Source organism: Myotis nattereri (genome assembly GCF_964212035.1).
Source record: "Myotis nattereri genome assembly, chromosome: 16".
In the NCBI taxonomy this organism is placed as follows: Eukaryota; Metazoa; Chordata; class Mammalia; order Chiroptera; family Vespertilionidae; genus Myotis; species Myotis nattereri.
Genome location: NC_138091.1, coordinates 35762532 through 35786370, shown reverse-complemented (window position 1 = coordinate 35786370; position 23839 = coordinate 35762532). Strand labels below are relative to the sequence as shown.

The 23839-nt window shown below is 36.5% G+C and overlaps 1 protein-coding gene across 2 annotated transcripts in view; it reads left to right on the top strand.

Moving 5' to 3' along the window:
• CLTC (clathrin heavy chain) overlaps positions 1-23839 on the top strand; it is a 64709-nt gene that overhangs the window by 33111 nt on the left and 7759 nt on the right. For both annotated transcript variants that reach the window (XM_081109039.1, XM_081109038.1), the window contains exons 9-30: positions 1734-1886; positions 2410-2532; positions 3934-4071; positions 4308-4472; positions 4627-4807; positions 6395-6558; positions 11198-11323; positions 11907-12049; positions 13376-13610; positions 17793-17915; positions 18497-18642; positions 18868-19051; positions 19253-19445; positions 19958-20115; positions 20338-20502; positions 20642-20749; positions 20833-21000; positions 21125-21274; positions 21371-21502; positions 21621-21731; positions 22637-22807; positions 23229-23450. In XM_081109039.1, the coding sequence (XP_080965165.1) occupies positions 1734-1886; positions 2410-2532; positions 3934-4071; positions 4308-4472; positions 4627-4807; positions 6395-6558; positions 11198-11323; positions 11907-12049; positions 13376-13610; positions 17793-17915; positions 18497-18642; positions 18868-19051; positions 19253-19445; positions 19958-20115; positions 20338-20502; positions 20642-20749; positions 20833-21000; positions 21125-21274; positions 21371-21502; positions 21621-21731; positions 22637-22807; positions 23229-23450 (3459 nt within the window). The remainder of the gene's footprint in view (positions 1-1733; positions 1887-2409; positions 2533-3933; positions 4072-4307; positions 4473-4626; positions 4808-6394; positions 6559-11197; positions 11324-11906; positions 12050-13375; positions 13611-17792; positions 17916-18496; positions 18643-18867; positions 19052-19252; positions 19446-19957; positions 20116-20337; positions 20503-20641; positions 20750-20832; positions 21001-21124; positions 21275-21370; positions 21503-21620; positions 21732-22636; positions 22808-23228; positions 23451-23839) is intronic.

The window sequence follows — 23839 nt, the reverse complement described above, 5'->3', positions numbered from 1 at the left end:
ACATGGGAAAATATTTAACTCAGTTTCTTGAAATCTATTTAAATATGAACCTTTAAAAAAGGTTAACCAGCTTTCTTTACTGCAGGATTTCTCTGCTTTTTATATTCATTCATACTTAACTGATTTCTTTTCACATAGAACATCTAATAGTATTTTGTTTTCTAGAGCACATTATGGAAAATGTTGCTTACTTGAAGGCAGTTAACAAGTTTGAACAATCCATCAGTGTTTTTATTCCTTTCATACCAACATAAAAAAGCCTTTCTCGATAAAGTGGCAATATTGAATTGCCATTTCTTATGCTATTGTCAAGAATGAGGTGGTACTATTTAAAGCACTCTGAGTAGTGAATAACGTAATGTTGTTATACCTTTCAGTGTGAGTGTATGTTGGCAGTATTTTTACATGACTAATTCTAAGTCCTTGTTTCTTTTTTTTTTTTTTAATATATTTTATTGATTTTTTACGGAGAGGAAGAGAGAGGGATAGAGAGTTAGAAACATAAATGAAAGAGAAACATCCATCGATCAGCTGCCTCCTGCACACCCCGTACTGGGGGTGTGCCCGCAACCAAGGTACATGCACTTGCCCGGAATCGAACCTGGGACCCTTCAGTCTGCAGGCCGACGTTCTATCCACTGAGCCAAACCGGTCAGGGCTAAGTCCTTCTTTCTTAACCCAGCATCTGGCAGTCTTGTAGGATACTGGAGAATAGTACTTCAGAGTTGGGATGCTTGGATAGGAGCCTCTGCTGAAGAATAGTTATAGCCACAATAGCGAGTATTTGAGGTCTTAATTGTTTAAGGTAAGGGAGGATGGTGACAGCCAAGGCAACTGAGTTGACCTATATAACATTGTGAAAGCTTTCTGGATATTATTCCTTTTTTTGAGAATGGTCATATGGGATCTATTTGTAATAAAAGGGATACTGGTCAACTCTTCATTAATTAGCATGTTTAGTTAAGAGATATATACTTCAATACAACTTCTTCTCCGTACTGAAGATCAGTGATAAAGGCTATTCTCTGGCATAGCCACATAGCCTTTAAAAGTAGAAAATCAACTCTAATATGTAAAGCAAAACTCTTTTAGGGAAACTGCTTTCCAGACTGGGCAGCTGACTAAGGCAGGTTGAATGTATAGAGAAGGGAATCTACTTGTCTACCACCTAAAAATTCAAAATTTTTTATCTGTTTGACCTTGTGAAATTAGAGTGTCCTGCTTTATAACCATAAATCCAAAAGTCAAGAAGATAATGGAGCTTAGATTCTTCAGACATACAAATTATACCCTAATTTTAATAATGGTCCTTCTGGTAAGCCTCAACTGGTAACTTAGTATCAATTTTCTTCATTTGATAACATTACATTTAAAGTTACATTATTTTGAAAAAATTGGGGCCATGTGAGTTAGATATGTGAATATTCTTAATAGTACAAGGTTCTCCTTTTTAAGTATTTACATTTCTGACAAGGCATTTGGTAATATCTATATGTATGAAATCTTACTGGGCTTTTTGTCTTTAAGTAGGATGTGTGAAAATTCTACTGAGACATTGCTGTGAATATATAATCAAGAGTCTTTACTAACCACAACCACTGAATACTTGTAATATATTCTGGGACAATTGAGTAACTAAATGTTATCATATTATTTATAGTGGAAGTAGTGTCAACTGCTCATTTATAAAACAACTTATGGATTACTAACTAATCTCTTTTTCCTTTGGACAGCTGGAATGTTCTGAAGAATTAGGTGACCTTGTGAAATCTGTGGACCCTACATTAGCACTTAGTGTGTACCTAAGGGCTAATGTCCCAAATAAAGTCATTCAGTGCTTTGCAGAAACTGGTCAAGTTCAGAAGATTGTTTTGTATGCTAAAAAAGTGAGTTTAATGAAACAAATTCTCAAAAACTTTAATGAATTAACAAAAAATTCATTAAAACATTAAAGAGAAATTAGCCTGTAGAAACTCGAAGTGGCTTTAATAGTGAATTTCCTTAAATTTTTAGTTACTGGGAAAAGTATAAAAGCCCTATTTTAGTCCCACATATAGAATTACACTTATTAAAAAAACGGAGAGTTTCTCTTATACAGCTTACTAGAATTTAAGATGTCAGGGGCATGCTTAAACTGTTAGAACAAACTTTTTGAAATAGTCACTCATCAAAAATTAAGCCAATTATAAAAATTTACAGCTATTTAATCAAACATTATCACTAAGGCATCTATTTGCCTAATATAAACCAAGGTCAAACGGAACGCCTTAAATTAAAACTGAATTTGTACTTTCATCAGTAGTTCTATATTAGTAAGATTCTGTTGCAGGAAAAAAAAAAAAAAAAACACCTTTAAATTATATAAAAAGGAAACTTTGTGGTGGGGTTTAAATTTATATCTATTTGTAGGTTGGATATACTCCAGACTGGATCTTTCTGCTGAGAAATGTCATGCGTATCAGTCCAGATCAGGGACAGCAGTTTGCTCAAATGTTGGTTCAGGATGAAGAACCTCTTGCTGATATCACACAGGTAAAGAAATGAAAATGTATTGGTAGAAGTTGATTTCAATAGAGAATGGGGGGATTTGAGTTTAAACAATTTGGAGAAGAATGGGTTAACCATTCAATTTCTAGAAATTAGAGCTTTGTCTTATCTGCATAGACAAAAAAAGCAAGTTGCAGAAGAATGGACAGTGTGGTACCATCTACATACAGTTTTTTGTTTTTCTTTTTAATCCTCACCAGAGGATATGCTTTCATTGATGAGGGAGGGAGGAAGGGAGGGAGGGAGGGAGGGGGAGAGAGAGAGAGAGAGAGAGAGAGAGAGAGAGAGAGAGAGAGAGAATGAATCAATGTGAGAAACACTGATTGGTTGCCTCACATATGCACCCTGACTGGGGATCAAACCCACAACCCAGGCATGTTCCCTGACTGGGAATCAAACCTGTAACCCTTTTGGTGCTCAGGATGACGTTCCAGCCAACTGAGCCACCTGGCCAGGGCTATATATACAGTTTAAAAACATACAAAATGGACTTCTTGTTTAGAGATGTATATGTAAACATATGAAAAATGTATGGGAATAATAGTTGTTTTTACTAGAACTAAAAATAACTCCAGAAGACAAAAATAGTTCTTATCTTTTTTAACCCTCACCTGAGGATATTTTTTCCATTGCTTTTCAGAGAAAGTGGAAGGAGCGGGGTGTGGGGAGAGAAACATTGATGTCTCAGAGACACATATACTGATTGCCTCCCACACTCGCCCCAACAGGCTGGGGAGCAAACCCACAACCCAGGTACATGCCCTTGACCGGGAATCAAACCTGTGACTGACATTCTAACCACTGTGAACACACAGGCCAGAGCTACCTTTTTTAAAAATTGATTTGAAAGAAAGAGAGACAGAAACAGAGACATCGATTTGTTCGACTTACTATGCATTCATTGGCTGATTCATATATGTGCCCTGACCAGGGATCAAACCCACAACCTTGGCGTATCAGGATAATGCTCTAACCAAATGAGCTACCTGGCCAGAGCCAAAAATTTATTTATTTTTATTTGTTTAAATATATTTGTATTGATTTTAGAAGGAGGGGGGAGAGAAAGAGAGAGAGAGAAACATCAATGATGAGAATCATTGATTGGCCACCTCCTGCACAACCCCACTGGGGATTGAGCACACAACCCAGGCATGTGCCCCTGACCAGAATTGAACCAGGGACCCGGCTAGGGCCCAAAAATTTATTTTTAAATTTTGAAGTTATGCTGTCCAAATAACATTATTTAAGTCTGGGGTTTGTTTGGTCTGGCAATTTTTTATATGTAAAACGAGATAATACTAAATTTCCTTTCATTTGCATATTATCAACAGTATCATAAAGCCATTTTTAAACATCTCAAACAATATTCTTTAAATATTTTTGCAGATTGTGGATGTCTTTATGGAATACAATCTAATTCAGCAGTGTACTGCATTCTTGCTTGATGCCCTGAAGAATAATCGCCCATCTGAAGGTCCTTTACAGACTAGGTTGCTTGAGATGAACCTTATGCACGCACCTCAGGTATATATATGCATTCATACTTTTAAGGTGTTTTCAACACTGTTTTAGTAGTTACTCAGAACTTCTTGGATTGTTATTTGAAGCAACTGAGATGACTATTCTTTAAGAAAATTTAGTTAACATTCCTTTGTGTTTTCTTTATCAATTAGTTTTGGATCTTTATATGTAATCTGGATATAGAGTTACTGATATAGATGGGCTTGTAAAATAAACTTATTCTGTTTGTGGTTTTATAGGTTGCAGATGCTATTCTAGGGAATCAGATGTTCACACATTATGACCGGGCTCATATTGCTCAGCTGTGTGAAAAGGCTGGTCTGCTGCAACGTGCATTAGAACACTTTACTGATTTATATGATATTAAGCGTGCAGTTGTTCACACCCATCTTCTTAACCCTGAGGTATTTCATTTTCTTACCTAACAGGTGGTCTTAGATATGATTAAATGATGTACTAAAAATGTGTTTTTGGTTCTGAATGATAATAATTTCATATCACTATTAGGTTCAGTTTTTCATTTATGTACTTGCTTATTTATTTATTTTTGTCCTCTAGTGGTTAGTGAACTACTTTGGATCCTTATCAGTAGAAGACTCCCTAGAATGCCTCAGGGCCATGCTGTCTGCCAATATTCGCCAAAATCTGCAGATATGTGTTCAAGTGGCTTCTAAGTATCATGAACAACTGTCAACTCAGTCTCTGATTGAACTGTTTGAATCTTTCAAAAGTTTTGAAGGTAACTAGGAATTTCTGAGTTGTGTTTTAATTAAGATAACCAAGAGGGATATTATTATGATCACAGACTACTAGAAATTCTGTCTCTACAAGCTTAATTTAATGGGACAATTTTAAGTTTTATCATGCAATAAATGTCGAGCATCTTTTATGTCAGATTTGAGGGATATGCAGTGAACAAGATTGCTTGGATATTTTATAGGTGAAATAAAAGCAGAATTTTAAGATACAAATATATATAGTGGCTTTGTCATAATTGTGTAAGACAAAAATACTAGTGACTAGTGATCAGGTATAATAAATTTTCATGCTATGTTGTCTGACTCTTATAATGGCAAATGTTTCTAACCAAGGATATTTTGTGACCTGTCATTATACAGCAGGTTTGTGTAACTTCAGCACTTCAGACATTTTGGGATGGATAACTTGTTGGTGGGAGGGGTGTATGCAGGATTCTTAGCAACATCTCTGGCTTCTACTCACTAGGTGCCAGTGTGGTTCAGCGCCACCAGTTGTGACACAAAAATGTCTCCAGACATTGCCAAATGTCTCCTGGGAAGAAAATCACCCCCAGTTGAAAACCACTGCTGTACTGAGTACTAATGTAATCACTGTTGGGTGGCTCTTGGGTTCATTAGCCAAACTTCTGGTCCCAGTTACCTTTTCTTCCTCTTTTTATAGTATTGTTCTAGACAGAAGGAATAAGATTTCTACTAGTTTTCTGTTTCTGTATGTTAGCTATGCACTAAATTGATACTATTTCATTCAGTACAGTAACCACTAGCCACATACGGCTACGTAAATTTGAAGTAATTAAAACTGAATATAATTAAAAATTTAGTTCTTTAGTCACACTAGCCACATTTCAAGTGCTTGATAGCCACATGTGGTTAGTGGCTACTGTATTGACAGCACTGCATTAAATTCTCTTCAAACTACTTTTGTATGTTTCCTATTAACTGCATATGGAAAAACATCTGCTATAAGGGTCTTCATTTAAAACTTATCATATGGAATATAATGTGATAATTAGTTTGGTATTAAGTAGCTGCCTCCTATTTCTCTATTAATAGAAAACATTGGGTTGAATTTTTTGTGTGTTTTTTTAAAATATATTTTTATTGATTTCAGAAAGGAAAGGAAAGGAAAGGAAAGGGAGAGAGAGATAGAAACATCAATGATGAGAGAGAATCACTGATGGGCTGCCTCCTGCACACCCCACACTGGCGATCAAGCCCACAGCCTGTGCATGTACCCTAACCAGAAATCAGCCATTACCTCCTGGTTCATAGGTCGACGCTCAACCACTGAGCCACGCTGGCCAGGCTGAATTTTCTGGGTTTTTTTTTTTTTTTTCAAGATTAAGGTGCAAATCCATTTATTGAACTAATTACTAGATTAATTAGTATTCTTATGGAGTTTTTTGAGCAACCAGTTTTTATTTGGGAGTATTGAGTATGTGTTTTTTTATTTTTTGTAAAATTGAGGTGTAATTGAAATAACATGTTTTTTAATTGCTTAAATATTATACAGTTCTGTTATTCTCAAAAGTGCATCTGTACTTAATTTCAATTATCTGTTTTTTAAGGTCTCTTTTATTTTCTGGGATCCATTGTTAACTTTAGTCAGGATCCAGATGTGCACTTTAAATATATTCAGGCAGCTTGCAAGACTGGGCAGATCAAAGAAGTAGAAAGAATCTGCCGAGAAAGCAACTGCTATGATCCTGAGCGAGTCAAGAATTTTCTCAAGGTAAGTGATTTTGAGTAATGCAGTTTCTGGTTGGGTTGAAGATCAGCAGTTCTGCAAGGGTTTCGTTAGTTAAAAAAAAAAAAAAGTTCCCCTAAATGTAAAATTCTTAACATTCTGAAATTGTGTGCTGAATTATTTCTTCCAAATTTAATACTTCGTGGTTTCCTTTGAAATAGGGAAGGAAATTGGTAAGTAATATTTAGAATGGCCCCCTCTATTTAAAAGAAGGGAAAAATGCACTACCGTAAAGAAATGTCATTTCTTTCACTTTGAAAGTGGTTTAGATGTTCAGTGTCATTTTAGAATTTCATTTAGTCGTCTTTTGAATATTAAAATCATTTTGCCTTCAATGTCATTTTAAGGAGCCTCTAGCAGGTTTATTTCTGTCATCAAATTAGCCTGACTCTGGAAATTAAATATTAATCATGTATAATTCATAAATTGAGGGTAAGATTAAACAAAAATCCTCAGATTTGTGACACGGAATTTAGTTCTAGAGAAGTAAGAACTGCCTATGTTGAAGTGAAGAGTAATGGTTTAAAGATTCTTAGCTCTTTAAAATATACCTAAGGGCAGTTAATTTTGTTTAACTTTACTTTTATTCTCATTCCTACTAGTTACTTTGACAGGAAAATAAAACTTTAATATTGTTAGTTGCCTCTAAAATTCAGGAAAACTATAGAACATTCAGTTCATCCCCCTTAACATTTATTTATATATATGAAATGACTCCAGAAACTGAATATGAAGTTCTTAAGCATTTTTTTTTCTTTTGGAAGAATTTTAGATTGAAACTAAAACCAAAATGCTTAATGAATAATTTAGTAGAAAAAAATAGGCTTTTCGTACGCCTACACTGTCATCATTTTTAATCTACAGTTGTATTAGCTGATTGGGCTCTAGATTAAATACCCCCAAACCTTAGGGGTTTCAGTGTACTGAGATAGTCAAAGTGCTGAAGTGTAACCCTTTATTATAGATGAAAAAATAAACTATCCCCCAAAAATACAGCTTTATAATTTAATGTCTTGACCATTATAAATAGTCTGAATGGCCTGGCTAGTATGATGTGTTTTAACTCAAGACTTTCTGTTGTCAAAAAAACTCCAAATAAGAAAGACTGATGCTTTATGCTTGGCTAGTGTACCCCTTACACTGGTACAGTTCCTCATTTGATTGTCAGTACTGTTTCCTTTTTTAAAAATACTACCAGGTTCTTAAACTGATTTCTTTTTGTTTTCATTAAACTCACAGCTTTTATGCTTTAGTCGTAATTTCTTTAGCATTGGGTATTAATATTTGACTTATGAAATATGTATATATTTGTAAAGCAGGACTAAATTATTTTGTTCTTGAACTTCAGAAACCTTATCTGAATACTAGGATGGTGCACCCGTAAGTTGCTTAGCCCATGAGATCTAATTAGACGAGGATTTCCATTCCACATTTGTGAATTGGGTGCAAGCCTGATAGAGTAGGGGCATGGATGTGGATATTACAGGCCTTTGAACCAGTCAGACCTGGTTCAAATTCCATTTCTTCCTATTATTAACTATTATTTGTTCATTCAGTATATGTCTACCTGTTACCTCAAGCAAATTAACTCATCCTTGGTTTCTTCAGCCACAAGTTGTTTTTCTCAACTACCTTCGTAGGCCATAGGTGTTCAGGTTATAACAGCTGTAAATAAGCTGTGTTGGTGGGCCTTGGAAATAAGGTGGTGCTAGCCTACATGTGAAATACAATAATTCAAGTTTTGTTTCTTTTTGGTTTTGAGTTATTCCTGACTCCTTGAATGAATTCTAATTCCAGGCTGAGTTAGAGGTAAACCTGGTGTCTTTAAATAATCTGAGATAGGAACTCAATACTAAGATGCTACTATTGTATGTAGCCTTTCATCCCAGTAGTGAGAATGAACATACTAAAGCATTTTATTCCCTTTCCTTATTGACCAGTAGTATGGTAGCTGCAATGCTACATCTCACCATCACTGTTATAAAGCTTTGGAGGTACTAGCTATATGATAATTGATTAATGTTGTATGTAAACTCTGTGGTAATAAGAAAAATACTTCTCTGAATCTGATCTTGAACATTCCAATGCCAATTATATGCTAGCCACCAGAAATACAGAGATCGATAGAATATGGTTCCCGTGTACAGTAACCTGTTAGCAGGAAGAAATGATGACATTAGCATCATTTGGCTCATGACCTACGTTTTTGTGGAATTATAGATCTCCATAGAAAGCATGAAACTGTTCTCCAGATCCATGATCTGCTTCTTGCTACCTTTAATCTTCTGTCAATTTTCCTTTCCTGGTTTTGCTTGACCGACACTGACCTGCTTGCTATTTCTGGAACCCCCTAAGCCCTCTCCTGCTCCAGGGTCTTTGCTTGTACCCCTTTCTGCTTTTCTCTGACCTTTATGACCTAAGTCCTAACGTTCTTTAAGATTGCTCATCAGATGTCATGAGAAAGGATGTCTCAGATGGCCTATCCTTACCACCCCCATATTCTACTTTTTTAAAATAACACTTAACAGTATTGTCTCTTCCCACTACAGTGTAAATCCTTTGAGGGAATGCTTACTTTGTTTCCTGCTATATCTCCAGTGCATAAGTACAGTGTCTGGTACCTGGGTACTCAGTAAATATTAGTTAAATGAATAACTTCATGTTTATGACAACCCCTGAATGTTTATATAATTTTAATTTTTATCTTAAAATCTTTGACCATAATAGCTTCAGGGTAAACTTTTAAATAATTTAAAATATTAATAGCATTATTTACATGTGCAAATTTAGGCAATCAAGAAACTATTCATTCTAGATTTTTGTCTACTCTTTCAATCTTAAATTTTTTGGGGGGGGGGGGCGGGGGTACGTAGATACAGTATGTTTGTCTTTGCCAGCAGAAATCTTAAACACGCATGAGAACAGAATACCTAAGTAATCTTAGATTACTTGCAAGTATGTTTTCTCCCTAAATGATAAAATGAAAGTACATAATATTTTATTTTTATATTAAACAGGATAAAGAAGATTAGTATGACCCACTAACTTTTTGATGTTTATTTAATAGGAAAAACTTGGCTTATTGAAATGTTTACATAGGTAGATCAAACACTCTTTCTAGAGATGATTATAGCAGCTGTTTAGTACAGTTTCCATGCTGCTAAACACTTGCTTTAGACCAGGGGTGGGAAACCTTTTTTCTGCCAAGGGCCATTTGGATATTTATAATATCATTCAAGGGCCATACAAAATTATCAACTTAAAATTAGCCTCCTATATTTGGTCGAACATTTAATTAACGCACCCCTAATGCCTTGGCAGGGCCAGATCAAATGATTTCTCAGGCCTTATATGGCCCAAGAGCTGGATGTTCCCCACCCCTGCTTTAGACTTTCCTTAATCTATGAAAAATCTGCAGCTGACTTCCACTTCAGATTTACAGCCTTTCCTCTCTCCCCGCCCCTGCCCTCCACTGTGTAACCTGCTTCAGTGCCTGCAGCTACGGGCAGAGGCCAGGCAATGATTCAAGGCCACAGTTTGTTCTGGCATGGGGCACTATGAGAGACCCAGGGGTACAGGCCTATCATAAATCCAAACCCATGCATACCTTTTTCATCTTTATTCAGGATTTCTCATGACTCCCAGATTTAGTTTTGTGTTCTTTGAACACTTCATAGACTAATCTTCAAATTATTTATAATTGGGTGACTGATATGTTCTAAACTTAGGTACTATTTTGTTCTAACCTTGCAAATGATGTTGTTCTTAGTGGCTGTCATTGGGGATAGTCCTATCCTGCTTAGTTCTACTTCCTTAGCAGATTTTTATAGACAGATCATATATTGAGCAATGTTTCACTGTGTGTAAATGAATTCCTGATGGAAACTGTTGTTTTTTGTGCTTTACCTTATGTCTGTGGAATGTAACAGGACATGTTTCAGGTAAATGCCCAATATAGGTCTTACCTCCTGTCTGTAACATCTATGTCAGTCTATAAAGTAGGATTATAGCTTGGTATTTGTAATGGTAAAAGCAGTAGGCAATTTAAAGATGTCTTTCTTTATGTGCTTTCTTTTTCTTAACTTTTTTCTTATTATAGCAACATGTGGTGTGTTTAATTCATGGCTGTCACCATCATGCTGCTCCTTGTAAGCTTTATTGTAACAGAATGTTAGAGGCTGGCCATATAGAATAGAATTAGGGAGGAGTGAAAATAAGTCATTAGTTTGAAACAAGTACAATCCACTTATGTCATCATTTTGACAATGTGACTATTGGTCTTAAATAACTCAATTCTATTTTATTAATTATTAATGAAAGTCCTGCTGTGATGATTTTATATCCCGAATGCCAGTAGTGGCTCACTAATCTTAATTTGTTACTTTTTTTGGTCAAGGGTGTGTGTGGGAAGGACCTGGTATTTTGCTATGGATCTAAGTATTGATTAATAAAAAATTACTGAAAATGGTGTGCTCTCTCCAGCAATTGGGGATTTCTTTTAAGAGAACAGCCAAGTTTATATGATCCTCTCCCACCAGTATAAAACAGAGGTTGTCATATTTTACATAGATTTGATATCTCACAGGAGAAAATTAAGGTTTCTTTTCGTTCTTTTTTCCTCCAGGAAGCGAAGCTAACAGATCAATTACCACTCATCATTGTGTGTGATCGATTTGACTTTGTCCATGATTTGGTGCTGTACTTATATAGAAATAATCTTCAAAAGTATATAGAGATATATGTACAAAAGGTAACTAATACTTAGATTACTTAAAAATTAAATCTTATTGTAGATTTTATATTTCACTCTGGAAATGTTCACCCTTTTGAAACTGTGGTCTGCTACAGTGGCTCTTATAATGTTTTCCTGCCCAAATCCTTCTTTGATTAAAATTTTACATGCATGCCAAGTATATAAAACATCAGAAGTGCTGTAGTTGAAAAAGTTGGATGGCCAATGCCCTACGTACTTGGTAGCACCTAAAGTATCTGTGTAGAGGCCATAGACTCCAAAGCACAGTTTTAAAACCATCTTAAATATAGATACAAAAAACTGTACCTTCTAACTCTAAAAACAGACAGACAGTTTTGCTATAGTGGACTTAATGTGTGAAAAATTCTGTGACTTTTAGCATTTTTGGACGTATTTATCCTTTGGAGTAATGCTGAGATAATTAATTAACAAGCCAGACTTCCTGCTAAATTCCTTGGTCTAGTTGCAAAGTTAGACTCTGTTTATAACTGAGCTAAAAGAGGGGGAAATGTTTCTTCTTTAAAGCTCATTTTTGTTTATCGTATTAAATAGACATTCTTCAAATTTTTTTAACCCTTAGGTGAATCCAAGTCGACTTCCTGTGGTTATTGGAGGATTACTTGATGTTGATTGCTCTGAAGATGTCATTAAAAACTTGATTCTTGTTGTAAGAGGTCAATTTTCTACTGATGAGCTTGTTGCTGAGGTTGAAAAAAGAAACAGGTGTAGTACCGTTTAACCTCCATAACTGGGATAAATCAGTCTCTCTCAGCATGGTAACGGATAAAAATGTAACCTGTCAGTTGTTGAAAAGCTACTCAGAAATAAATGGACCGTGATTCCCTGGAAACACCCGATTTAGAAGTGATAGGCTAACTGTAGCGTTGATTTAAAGAAAAGCTGTTTTCTGAAATGTTACAGCTATCATACAAAAAATCTGTTAACCTGGCTAATCACTTGTTTTGCATATTTATAATTAGAGCTACATGGGTTGACTTTGTATGTGCTTTTAATGTCAACTATGTGAAAAGCCTCTTTTTAGTTAGGTGTGACACCATGTATTTGCTAACTAGCTCTTAAATAAATTATTCTCAAGAATAATGAGAAGAGAGTTCCCTATTAACTCTGGGTTAAATTGTGGTTTTTTTTATTTGAATCTTTTTTTTTTAATATATTCTATTGATTTTTTTACAGAGAGGAAGGGAGAGAGATAGTTAGAAGCATCGATGAGAGAGAAACATCGATCAGCTGCCTCCTGCACACTCCCTACTGGGTATGTGCCTGCAACCAAGGTGCATGCCCTTGACCGGAATCGAACCTGGGACCCTTGAGTCTGCAGGCCGATGCTCTATCCACTAAGCCAAACCGGTTAGGGCTTTATTTGAATCTTAATATTCAAAGGAGAACATGGTAATGTAAGTATTTACATGAATTTGATAGCTAAAATAATGGCCTACTGCTCTTTCTCTGGGTGCTTTTGCTATTTAAACCATTGAAACATAAACTATAGCTTAGTGAAACCATGACCTCTGGTGGAGTGATCATACAACTGCTAGAATTATTAAGCCCAGAGCTCCTAAAGATACTACATTTTGTTCCCAGTGTATATTTAGGATGCTGCCTCCTCTGGTTGTAGGTAATGTATGTTAATTGTGTTAAAATTGAAAGAAACCTCAGATAATCTGGCCTATTTTCTTATACCACGTCCCAGCCCACTCCTGAACAAAATTTATCCAAAGTCTAGATATTTTGTCCAGTATAAAAAAGAACAGTTTACGAATCTATAATCTCTTCTTTCTATATCCTATCTATATATATATAACAGGTAGGTCTGAGAAAGTATAAAGATAGTTTTATATACTTTCTGTGTAATCTTGGGCAAATCATTTAACCACATTCTGAGTCTTATTTCCCAGTTTATAATAGGGTTGTTGAGAATACAAAATAATGTATGGGAAAGCACATTATTTAAGTAGTTAGCATGTTAAGAGTTTGTTATTTATAATACAATATGTGTACATGTGTTGTTTTTTGGTTTGTTTTTATTAGGTTGAAACTACTTCTGCCTTGGCTAGAGGCCAGGATTCATGAGGGCTGTGAGGAGCCTGCTACTCACAATGCGTTAGCCAAAATCTACATAGACAGTAATAACAACCCAGAGAGATTTCTTCGTGAAAATCCTTATTATGACAGTCGTGTTGTTGGAAAATATTGTGAGAAGAGAGATCCACATCTGGCCTGTGTTGCTTATGAGCGTGGCCAGTGTGATCTGGAACTTATTAATGTGAGTACTGCTAGCTGAATGTATAGAAGGAAGGCTGCATTTTATGTATTTATTTATTTTCTTTAACAAGGTAGTTTTATTAAGAAGGCTGCATTAAAAAATCCTATATAATAAAACCCTAATAACGCAAATTGACTGAATGGCGGAACGACTGGTCGCTGTGACACACACTGACCATCAGAGGGCAGAGGCTCAACACAAGCTTCCCCCTGGTGGTCAGTGTGCTCCCACAGGGGGAGCGCCGCTCAGCTAGAAGCCCGGCTCACAGCTCGGGTGCAGTGGTGGTGGCTGGAGCCTCTCTCTATTATTGAAAGTGTTACAGATGTCCCCCATTTCCCCCCCCTTACCCATTACTCCCTCTCCATCTGGTTTTCATACCACACCAGGCATTCACCACACCATTGTTTGTGTCCATGGTTTATGCACATGCATACATCTTTTAAACATATGATAAAGTTGCATGCATCGTGGCCTTGTACCTCTGCAGTGTATTTCCTAAGAATAAGGATGTTCTCTTCCATAAACACATTATAGAAACCAACTTCAGTCAACTTGATTGACAGAATATTTCTTAATTTATGCCAGTTTTGTCAATTGACCGAATAATGTTTCTTACAACAGTTTTTCCTTCCAGTCTAGGATTACAACTGCATATAGTTGTCGTATCTCTTTAGTCTCTTTTAATATGAGACAATTCTTCAGCCTTTCTTTGTAAAAGTAGTCTTTTTTTCTACTTGTAACTTTTTTACTGCAGTGAAATTTACATAATAATCATTTGAAAGTGAAAAATTCAGTGGCAATTAGTACATTCACAGTGTAAGAGAATCTTATTCATTTTGAGTTTCTCTGGTGGCTCCCCGTGATTAGCTTTAGATTGTATATTTTGCATCCAGAATATTGCTTAAGTGATCTTTGTATTTCTCATGCTATTATATGCAGAAGCACCTGGCATTCTTTTGTCCTTCGTTGGTAGAGGCACTTTTTATTGTTGTCAATTTCTTTACTGTATAATTATTATATTTCCCCTTGCAAATGTTGTGTGCCCCTTCTTCTATGCCAATTTAGAATCTATTGATTCTTCTTAAACCATTCTTAATTTGTTGGTTGCAAAAGGACAATTTTCCAAGTCTAGCACATTCTCCACATTTAGTCAGCACTCATATTTTCATGTACTCATGAATCCCCTTTTGATTCAATAGGTTATAATCCACCACTATTGTTTTGATGCTCAAAATGTCCCAGTTTGGGCTGATAAAAATCTCTGCAGCCTGCCTTCTGGGGCTTTGTCTTATGGTCTCATCATTCTTCAAGCATGTCCTTATTTTTTAGCACAAGTTACTTCACACTCATTTTATGCCCTCCCAGCCCTGGAATCTGCCATTTTCCCAGGGAACTCTCATCCTTTTTAGTGGGGAATGCTATTAAGAACTCAGATCTGGCCCTGGCTGGTGTGGCTCAGTTGTTGGAGTATTGTCCTATGCACCAAAAGGTTGCCGCTTGGATTCTTGGTCAGGGCACATACCTGGGTTGTGGTTTGATCCCTGGTTGGGGCACATACAGAAGGCAACCAATTTAAGTTTCTCTCTCCCTCTTTCAAACCCCCCACCCACCCACCCACCCAGTCTCTCTCTCCCTCCCTCTCTCTAAGTATGTCCTTGGGTGAGGATTAAAAAACTCAGATCTGGGCTGTTAGGTGTATTTATATTTGCTTCTATGATCTTTCAGTGATCATAGCTAGGAAATATATGCATCTATGTACATACATCCATTCATATACACATGAACATATATGTATGCATGTACACATGGAAAAATAAACAAGAATAGCTAGTAATAGGAAAGTAGCAACTTGGAATAGAATCTGGCATGCCTCAGGTTTTCAAGGGAGGTGATACATCATTTCCTTGGCCTTCCTTTGGCTGCCTACATGTATTTAAAAAAAAAAAAAAAGAATAGCTAGTAAAACACTGAAAAGAAAGCTGTAAAGGTGAACTAGGCCTACCAGATATTAAAGCACATTACAAAGCCTCTGTAATTAAAATAATGCAGTACTAATGCATAAATGACAGACCAGTAGAGTAGAATACTTGTTTGTAACCTCTTCAAGATTATATGTAAAAATTGTGGATTTTTTTTCCTCCTAGAAAACAATAATCAGAGTATAAATGATAGGAAATAACTTTTTTTTTCTTTTAATTAAATCTTTATTGTTCAGATTATTACATTTGTTCCTCTTCCCCCCCCCCCCCCAAAACTCCCCTCCTCCCAGTTCCCGCCCCACCCTCCGCCCTCACTCCCCACCCACTGTCCTCATCCATAGGTGCACGATTTTTGTCCAGTCTCTTCCTGCAACTCCCACACCCCTTTCCCCCCCAAGAATAGTCAGTCCATTCCCTTTCTATGTCCCTGATTCTATTATAATCAACAGTTCATTCTGTTCATCAGATTATTTATTCAGTTGATTCTTAGATTCACTTGTTGATAGATGCATATGTTGTTCATAATTTGTATCTTTACCTTTTTCTTCCTTTTCCTCTTCTTAAAGGATACCTTTCAGCATTTCATATAATCCTGGTTTGGTGGTGATGAACTCCTTTAGCTTTTCCTTATCTGTGAAGCTCTTTATCTGACCTTCAATTCTGAATGATAGCTTTGCTGGATAAAGTAATCTTGGTTGTAGGTTCTTGGTATTCATCACTTTGAATATTTCTTGCCACTCCCTTCTGGCCTGCAAAGTTTCTGTTGAGAAATCAGCTGACAGTCGTATGGGTATTCCCTTGTAGGTAACTGAGTTTCTTTCTCTTGCTGTTTTTAAGATTCTCTCTTTATCTTTTGCTCTTGGCATTTTAATGATGATGTGTCTTGGTGTGGTCCTCTTTGGATTCCTTTTGTTTGGGGTTCTCCGCGCTTCTTGGACCTGTAAGTCCATTTCTTTCACCAGGTGGGGGAAGTTTTCTGTCATTATTTCTTCAAATAGGTTTTCAATATCTTGCTCTCTCTCATCTTCTGGCTCCCCTATAATTCTGATGTTGGTACGCTTGAAGCTGTCCCAGAGGCTCCTTACACTATCCTCGCATTTTTGGATTCTTTTTTCATTTTGCTTTTCCGGTTGGGTGTTTTTTGCTTCCTCGCATTTCAAATCATTGACTTGATTCTTGCGCTCCTCTGGTCTGCTGTTGGGAGTCTGTATAATATTCGTTATTTCAGTCCGTGTATGCTTAATTTCTAGGTGGTTCCCCAGTATAACATCGAGGGTCTCATTAGTTTTCTTGTAGATCTCATTAAGTTTATCGGCGGCTTCTAAACAGTTCTTGAGAGACCTTAAAAGTGTGGTTCTGAACTCTATATCTTCCATTGACAATTTTGTCCTGTTTCTTTGTCTCTGCATTTTGTTATGCTTCCTTGGCCCACCCCCTCGTGGTCTTTGTTTGCAGTCTTATAGTTAAACCTTGATTGTTGTAGCTAATGCCAGGGAGGGTTTGACCTCCAGGCCAAGTGGCTATGAGAATCAGCTGTGTCTGCAGTGAGAGAACTCTGTCCTCTAGGGAGGTGCTAATCTAGCCTTTGCCTGAGGCTATCCGGCAAATGCCTCTGTGCAGGGCTTGGGTGGGGCGGGTCGCACAGGATCAACAGGGTGGGCCGGAGAGAGCAGTTATGGCAGCTCTCAGTCCTGTCCCCAGGGGCTCTGCCTCTCTGAGTCCCAGCAACCGCTGCAAACCTCGGAGAGAAAGCTGCACTCGCTCTGACTGAAGCCAGACAGTCCCGCTTCTCCCGTTTGAGTCTGGGTCCCTAAAGACTCCTGTATCTGGAGCTCAGAGTCTGCGACTCCCTCCCGATTGAAAACGCCAACCACGCCCTCCGCCGCCAGCCCGCTCCGCGCACTCCTCACCTCAGAATTTGACTTCAGCACTGCGCCTCCTCTGAGTGTCCGTATGCGTTTCTCTTTCCTCCTAATTGTAGGACTTCCACCCAGCCAGCGTTCCTGTGGTTCTGGGTGATGTCCCTTCCGTTTTTTGGTTTCACTTTTGAAGTAGTTGTTCAAAGCAGCAAACTCCGGCGTTAACCTATGCCACCATCTTGGTTCTCCACATTTCACTTTCAGGAAATAACTTTTAAAAGTAAAGTCAGTTATAAAAAGTCTTTACTTCTTACCTTGAAATTAATCTTTTATATCTTATTTAGGTTTGCAATGAGAACTCCCTCTTCAAAAGTCTTTCCCGCTATCTGGTACGCCGAAAGGATCCAGAATTGTGGGGCAGTGTGCTGCTGGAAAGCAATCCTTACAGGAGACCTCTAATTGACCAGGTAAAGTTGGCAAATGGGATTAAGGCTCATCTTTTAACTATCAGTAAACCTTTTCTTTTCCCTCATCATACACATGGACCATATTTAACTATGAGAGAAGGCAGTAAAAAGAAACATTTTAAACATTTAACTATTTTAAATGCTTTGGGAAGCATTTCTAAGGAAAATTTTTAAGTAGATACAAATCTTCCCAGAAAAAAATACTGCAGCATCTGGGAACCGTGCAAATAGCCGAAAACAGAGGAATTATTGAGTATATAATGCTATATCTATGTGGTTGAATTATATGTAGCCATTAAAGTGATAATGGGGAGTGGTTATTATGAGTACTGTTTTAATGAGGGAAAAGATTGAAATTATACAATTAGGGTAATTTTTCAGGAAAATGGAAGTACATATGATATAGTTACACATGAATTTGTGTACGAAGACCTTTAGGTAGTAAATTTAAAGGTATTTTTCCTCCACTTTTTTTCTGCCTATTTCAAGTTTTCTGCTGAAAAGCCAACTTAGTTTTATTAGATAATACCTTCAAAAATCACTTTGATTCTCGGAACTTATTTTCTATATATCCTCTCTAGGTTGTGCAGACAGCCTTGTCTGAGACTCAGGACCCTGAAGAAGTGTCAGTAACTGTCAAGGCTTTTATGACTGCAGACCTTCCGAATGAACTTATTGAACTGCTGGAGAAAATTGTTCTTGATAACTCTGTATTCAGTGAACACAGGTATGCTCTGAGAGGGTTCCATTGGCTATTTATATTCAATCTTTTGTTATGGCCTGTCAGTTTTGGGAAGGAACAAGGAGACAAAGATTTGAGTATATTGTCTAAATTCTCACTCTTCTCACCCTACCTCCTGAGAGAAAAGACTGGAGTAGTATAGCCACAGTGCTTATTCTTTACAACTGATGAGCTATTAAAATATTGTGTTTAAATCTTTTTATCTTAAAGGAATCTGCAAAACCTCCTAATCCTCACTGCAATCAAGGCTGATCGTACCCGTGTTATGGAGTATATTAACCGCCTGGATAATTATGATGCCCCAGATATTGCCAATATCGCCATCAGCAATGAGCTCTTTGAAGAAGCATTTGCCATTTTCCGGAAGTTTGATGTCAATACTTCAGCAGTGCAGGTAAATAAAATTTCAGGTTACCTAAGTTTATATACTAAATATAATGACTTCTCATGATTCAATATATGTATTATCCTTTGAGGATGAGCGTAACCAATTGCTATGGCAAAGGAGAGCAATAAAATCCTAGCCATTTCAATGTAATTGCTGTGTGGTAAGATTCATTTTACTGTAACACTAATTCAAAAATTGGTTTCTTAGGTTTTAATTGAACATATTGGAAACTTGGATCGGGCATATGAATTTGCTGAACGCTGCAATGAGCCTGCGGTCTGGAGTCAGCTTGCAAAAGCCCAGTTGCAGAAAGGAATGGTGAAAGAAGCCATTGACTCTTATATCAAAGCAGATGACCCTTCATCCTACATGGAAGTTGTTCAGGCTGCCAATACTAGTGGTGCGACTTCTTAACTATTACGTATTTGTGACTTCAGAAAATGTACCTAAGCTCTGATTAAGCTAAGCATTAAGATAAATTGTGTACTCTGAATTAAGTAGGAATTAGATACTTAGGGTTACTTTTGAAAACATGTAGCCCTCCATTTTAGTCCAGATAAAGAGAAGCTGCATTTTGTGAACTTGCAAGGTCCATGGGGAAGATTAATTTTCTGTTTTTGAATTTTCATAAAATTCTGATTGAGCTCTATCTAATCTTACAGCTCTCTAAGGGGAAGGGATATCCACTATTCATTTCATTAGTGATAATACAGAAGTATAATAGAAGTTTTGCTATTCTAGATGTATTTCACTGTTTATATTTGGTATTGTCTATAATGTTTTCCTTAAAGGGAAATTAAAAGTAGTTCTCATTTACTTGGGTGAAAAGATAAACGTTAAGATGTCAGTGCTTAAAAAAAAAAAAAAAAAGATGTCAGTGCTTGTATTACTTTTTTCTTTTCCTATACCTAGGAAACTGGGAAGAACTGGTAAAGTACTTGCAGATGGCCCGTAAGAAGGCTCGTGAGTCCTATGTGGAGACAGAATTGATATTCGCACTGGCTAAAACAAACCGCCTTGCAGAGTTAGAAGAGTTCATCAATGGGCCAAATAATGCTCATATCCAACAAGTAGGTTTCTTACTCATATTTTTTTTTTAAGAATGTTAAGATAAGTAGTTGAGCAACGTCATTAGCTTAGTAGGATCAACACATTACAGCTGAAGATTTCCAAGGGAAAAAATATCTTACAGGAAAAATATTGTTTCTCACTATTACATTGAGTTGCAGCTTTGGAGAAAGGATTGAGTTTAGGCTCGCTGAAAATCGATTGTCTTTTTTTTTTTTTTTCAGGTTGGTGACCGTTGTTATGATGAAAAAATGTATGATGCTGCTAAGTTGTTGTACAACAACGTTTCCAATTTTGGACGCTTGGCATCTACCCTGGTTCACCTGGGTGAATATCAGGCAGCTGTTGATGGAGCTAGGAAAGCAAACAGTACCCGAACATGGAAAGAGGTAATCTCAACACCTGTTTGAGTAAAGAATTAAGATGCTATTTAGAAATGCTCTTTAAACTGTGAATTGAATTAACCAGCCATGTTTATAACCAGCCATGTTTACATTTGAGTTCATATATTTGAAATTTTTATTGTAGGTCTGCTTTGCCTGTGTAGATGGGAAAGAATTCCGTCTTGCTCAGATGTGTGGGCTCCATATTGTAGTACATGCAGATGAATTAGAGGAACTTATCAACTACTATCAGGTAATGAACAGCAGTCTTTCATATTAATTGAGCTCTTTTGCCACAGATATTCCTATCTTTAATTTCCGATCTTCCTTATTCAGGATCGTGGATATTTTGAAGAACTGATAACAATGTTGGAAGCAGCTCTGGGACTTGAGCGAGCTCATATGGGGATGTTCACCGAATTAGCCATTCTATATTCTAAATTTAAGCCACAAAAAATGAGGGAGCACTTGGAGCTGTTCTGGTCCAGAGTGAATATACCTAAGGTAACCAGCCTTTAACATTGGGAGCAACTCTGTAGCTAAAACTAATATTTTAAAACATCCCTTTTTGGACTACTATCTAGAATTAAAGATTCATATTTAAAGCAATTAAATCTTTCTTACATAGGTGCTAAGAGCTGCAGAACAAGCTCATCTTTGGGCGGAATTGGTGTTTTTGTATGACAAGTATGAAGAATATGATAATGCCATAATTACCATGATGAATCATCCCACTGATGCATGGAAAGAAGGGCAGTTCAAAGATATCATTACCAAGGTATGTACCTTCTTCAGAAAACAAAACAAAAGCTTTAAAATGAGTAAGCTCATTAGGAAGTAATTCTGACTTATGTATGGATTTTTCCCATTTGAGGTTGCCAATGTGGAATTATACTACAGAGCAATACAGTTCTACTTAGAATTCAAGCCTCTGTTGTTAAATGATTTGCTGATGGTGCTGTCTCCACGGTTGGATCATACTCGTGCAGTCAATTATTTCAGCAAGGTAATTATTTTTTAAAACTTCAAGATATTATAACAAGGATCTAAGACATACTTGAATAGTTTTTGTCCATGGAACTTTAACCATGTGCTACATTTGTAAAAAACTCTTTATTTTAAAGGTTAAACAGCTACCCCTGGTGAAACCATATTTGCGTTCAGTTCAGAACCACAACAACAAATCTGTGAATGAATCACTGAACAACCTTTTTATTACAGAAGAAGATTATCAGGTAAAACCTTTTGATTCTTGCATATATTCTCAAAACTCAGGTTATAATTAGGTTGTAAATTGATATGTTTTGCAGTTAAAAAATAAAAAGAGGCCATTATCCGTAGACTTTTAAATAGTAGGTATTTATATGCCTACGATTTAAATTTAAAGAGGTATTCAGGATTAATAAATCTGACTTCCCCCTGATGAAATGCCAAGTTTGCAGAATTTTGCTTAAATCCTTATCTCTCTTTAGAAAAAAATTATGGTTACTTTATCCCTAAGCATATTATAGATAGGGTTGAAAAGTCTTTGATCTCTTAACTAATCCTTAAAACTTACTTGGTATTAACTGTATTTATTCACTGCTTTTCTTGCCCAATACCATATTAGTATTTGTTTAATAAACTTGCCCTTGTGAAAGGCTTCACAAGAACAAAATTAATTAAGAGTTAATATTCAGTGGGCTCTTTTTTCTTTTAGGCTCAGAGCCCATGCCCCTCTGTATGACTGACTATCATGTTGAGTTGTATCAGGAGTTTCCTCAGAGCATAAAATCTTACCCTTCAAATTATAAACTTTCCGAATTTCATAACCATTTATGTTAGTCCTTGATATGAAAACCTTGGAGAAAATTGCACCTTTAGAAATTTTACAGTATCTTCGAGGTCTTTGTTACATAATTATATTGGAGAACCTTGATGCTTATTTATTAGATTACAACTTTGTGATTTGATGCTTGAGTCTAGGCTGTTATATTTTAATAATGGTTCACTGGTCGTCATCATACGTACATGTCCATTGATCATGTCATATACAGTCAGTTATGTACATAATGGCTCATTGATAAAAAATGATGGAACATAAAATTAAAACCAGAATGGAACACTGATTTGGAATTTGGATGGCTTTTCTTTTTTTAAGGCTCTGCGAACATCAATAGACGCTTACGACAACTTTGACAATATCTCACTTGCTCAGCGTTTGGAAAAACATGAACTCATTGAGTTCAGGAGAATTGCTGCTTATCTCTTCAAAGGCAACAATCGCTGGAAACAGAGTGTAGAGCTGTGCAAGAAAGATAGTCTGTACAAGGTGGATGAAGTTGGTGGGGGCAGGGCCATTAAACCAACTTCTGGATGATCTGTGTTAACCCTAACGTGGTATACTACAAGTGATTATGGTCTTTAAAAGTATTAGCTTATGAATATGAGAATTACCTTTAAGCCCCCATTTGAGGAGATCATAGTTAAGTGAATTTCTTTATTCTAGGGCTATACCTTATTTTTATTTCAAAGCTCTCTCTTTAAAAAAAAAAAAAAAAAAAAGAGAGAATGCTTTATCCATCTATTCCTTTTCTTTCAACAAATCTTTAAATTATATTACTGGGACTCCACCCCCCCCCCCTCCACCCCCACCCCCACCCGCCGCCACCCCCCCCCCTTTGTATTGTTTGATTTACCGGTTTCAGTATATTTGAGTTTAATGTTTGACTTTCATCCTTTCGTTTGAATAGGATGCAATGCAGTATGCCTCTGAATCTAAAGATACTGAGTTGGCTGAAGAACTCCTACAGTGGTTTTTGCAGGAAGAAAAAAGAGAGTGCTTTGGAGCTTGTCTCTTTACCTGTTATGATCTTTTAAGGCCAGATGTTGTCCTGGAAACTGCCTGGAGGCACAATATCATGGATTTTGCCATGCCCTATTTCATCCAGGTCATGAAGGAATATTTGACAAAGGTAATGGCACCTCTGGGTATATTCAGAACTAATTATCTTGAATATGTAAAACTCCATGTGCAGACTTATTTTTTTTAATGTTTTTTCTCTAGTAAAAGTAAGTTATTTAGTTGATTCAAAAATATTCCTGTTCTCCATAAATTTTTAATTTTTGACAAATGACATTGCATGGAAAAGGAAACTCAAATCATAACTTGCCAGAAGGTTTATCCTCAATGTATTTCTGAAGATAAATAGTATTACTTCTACATTGCGTGTTAGTTTTTTTAAAACATTAAAAAATTTTTTTCAAAATATCTTAGATCAGTTCTTACTATTCAGATTCTAGAAATAGTAGTATAGGTTCCCTTTATTCAGTTGGTTCTTGACTTTAATGTGTATGCGTGTTT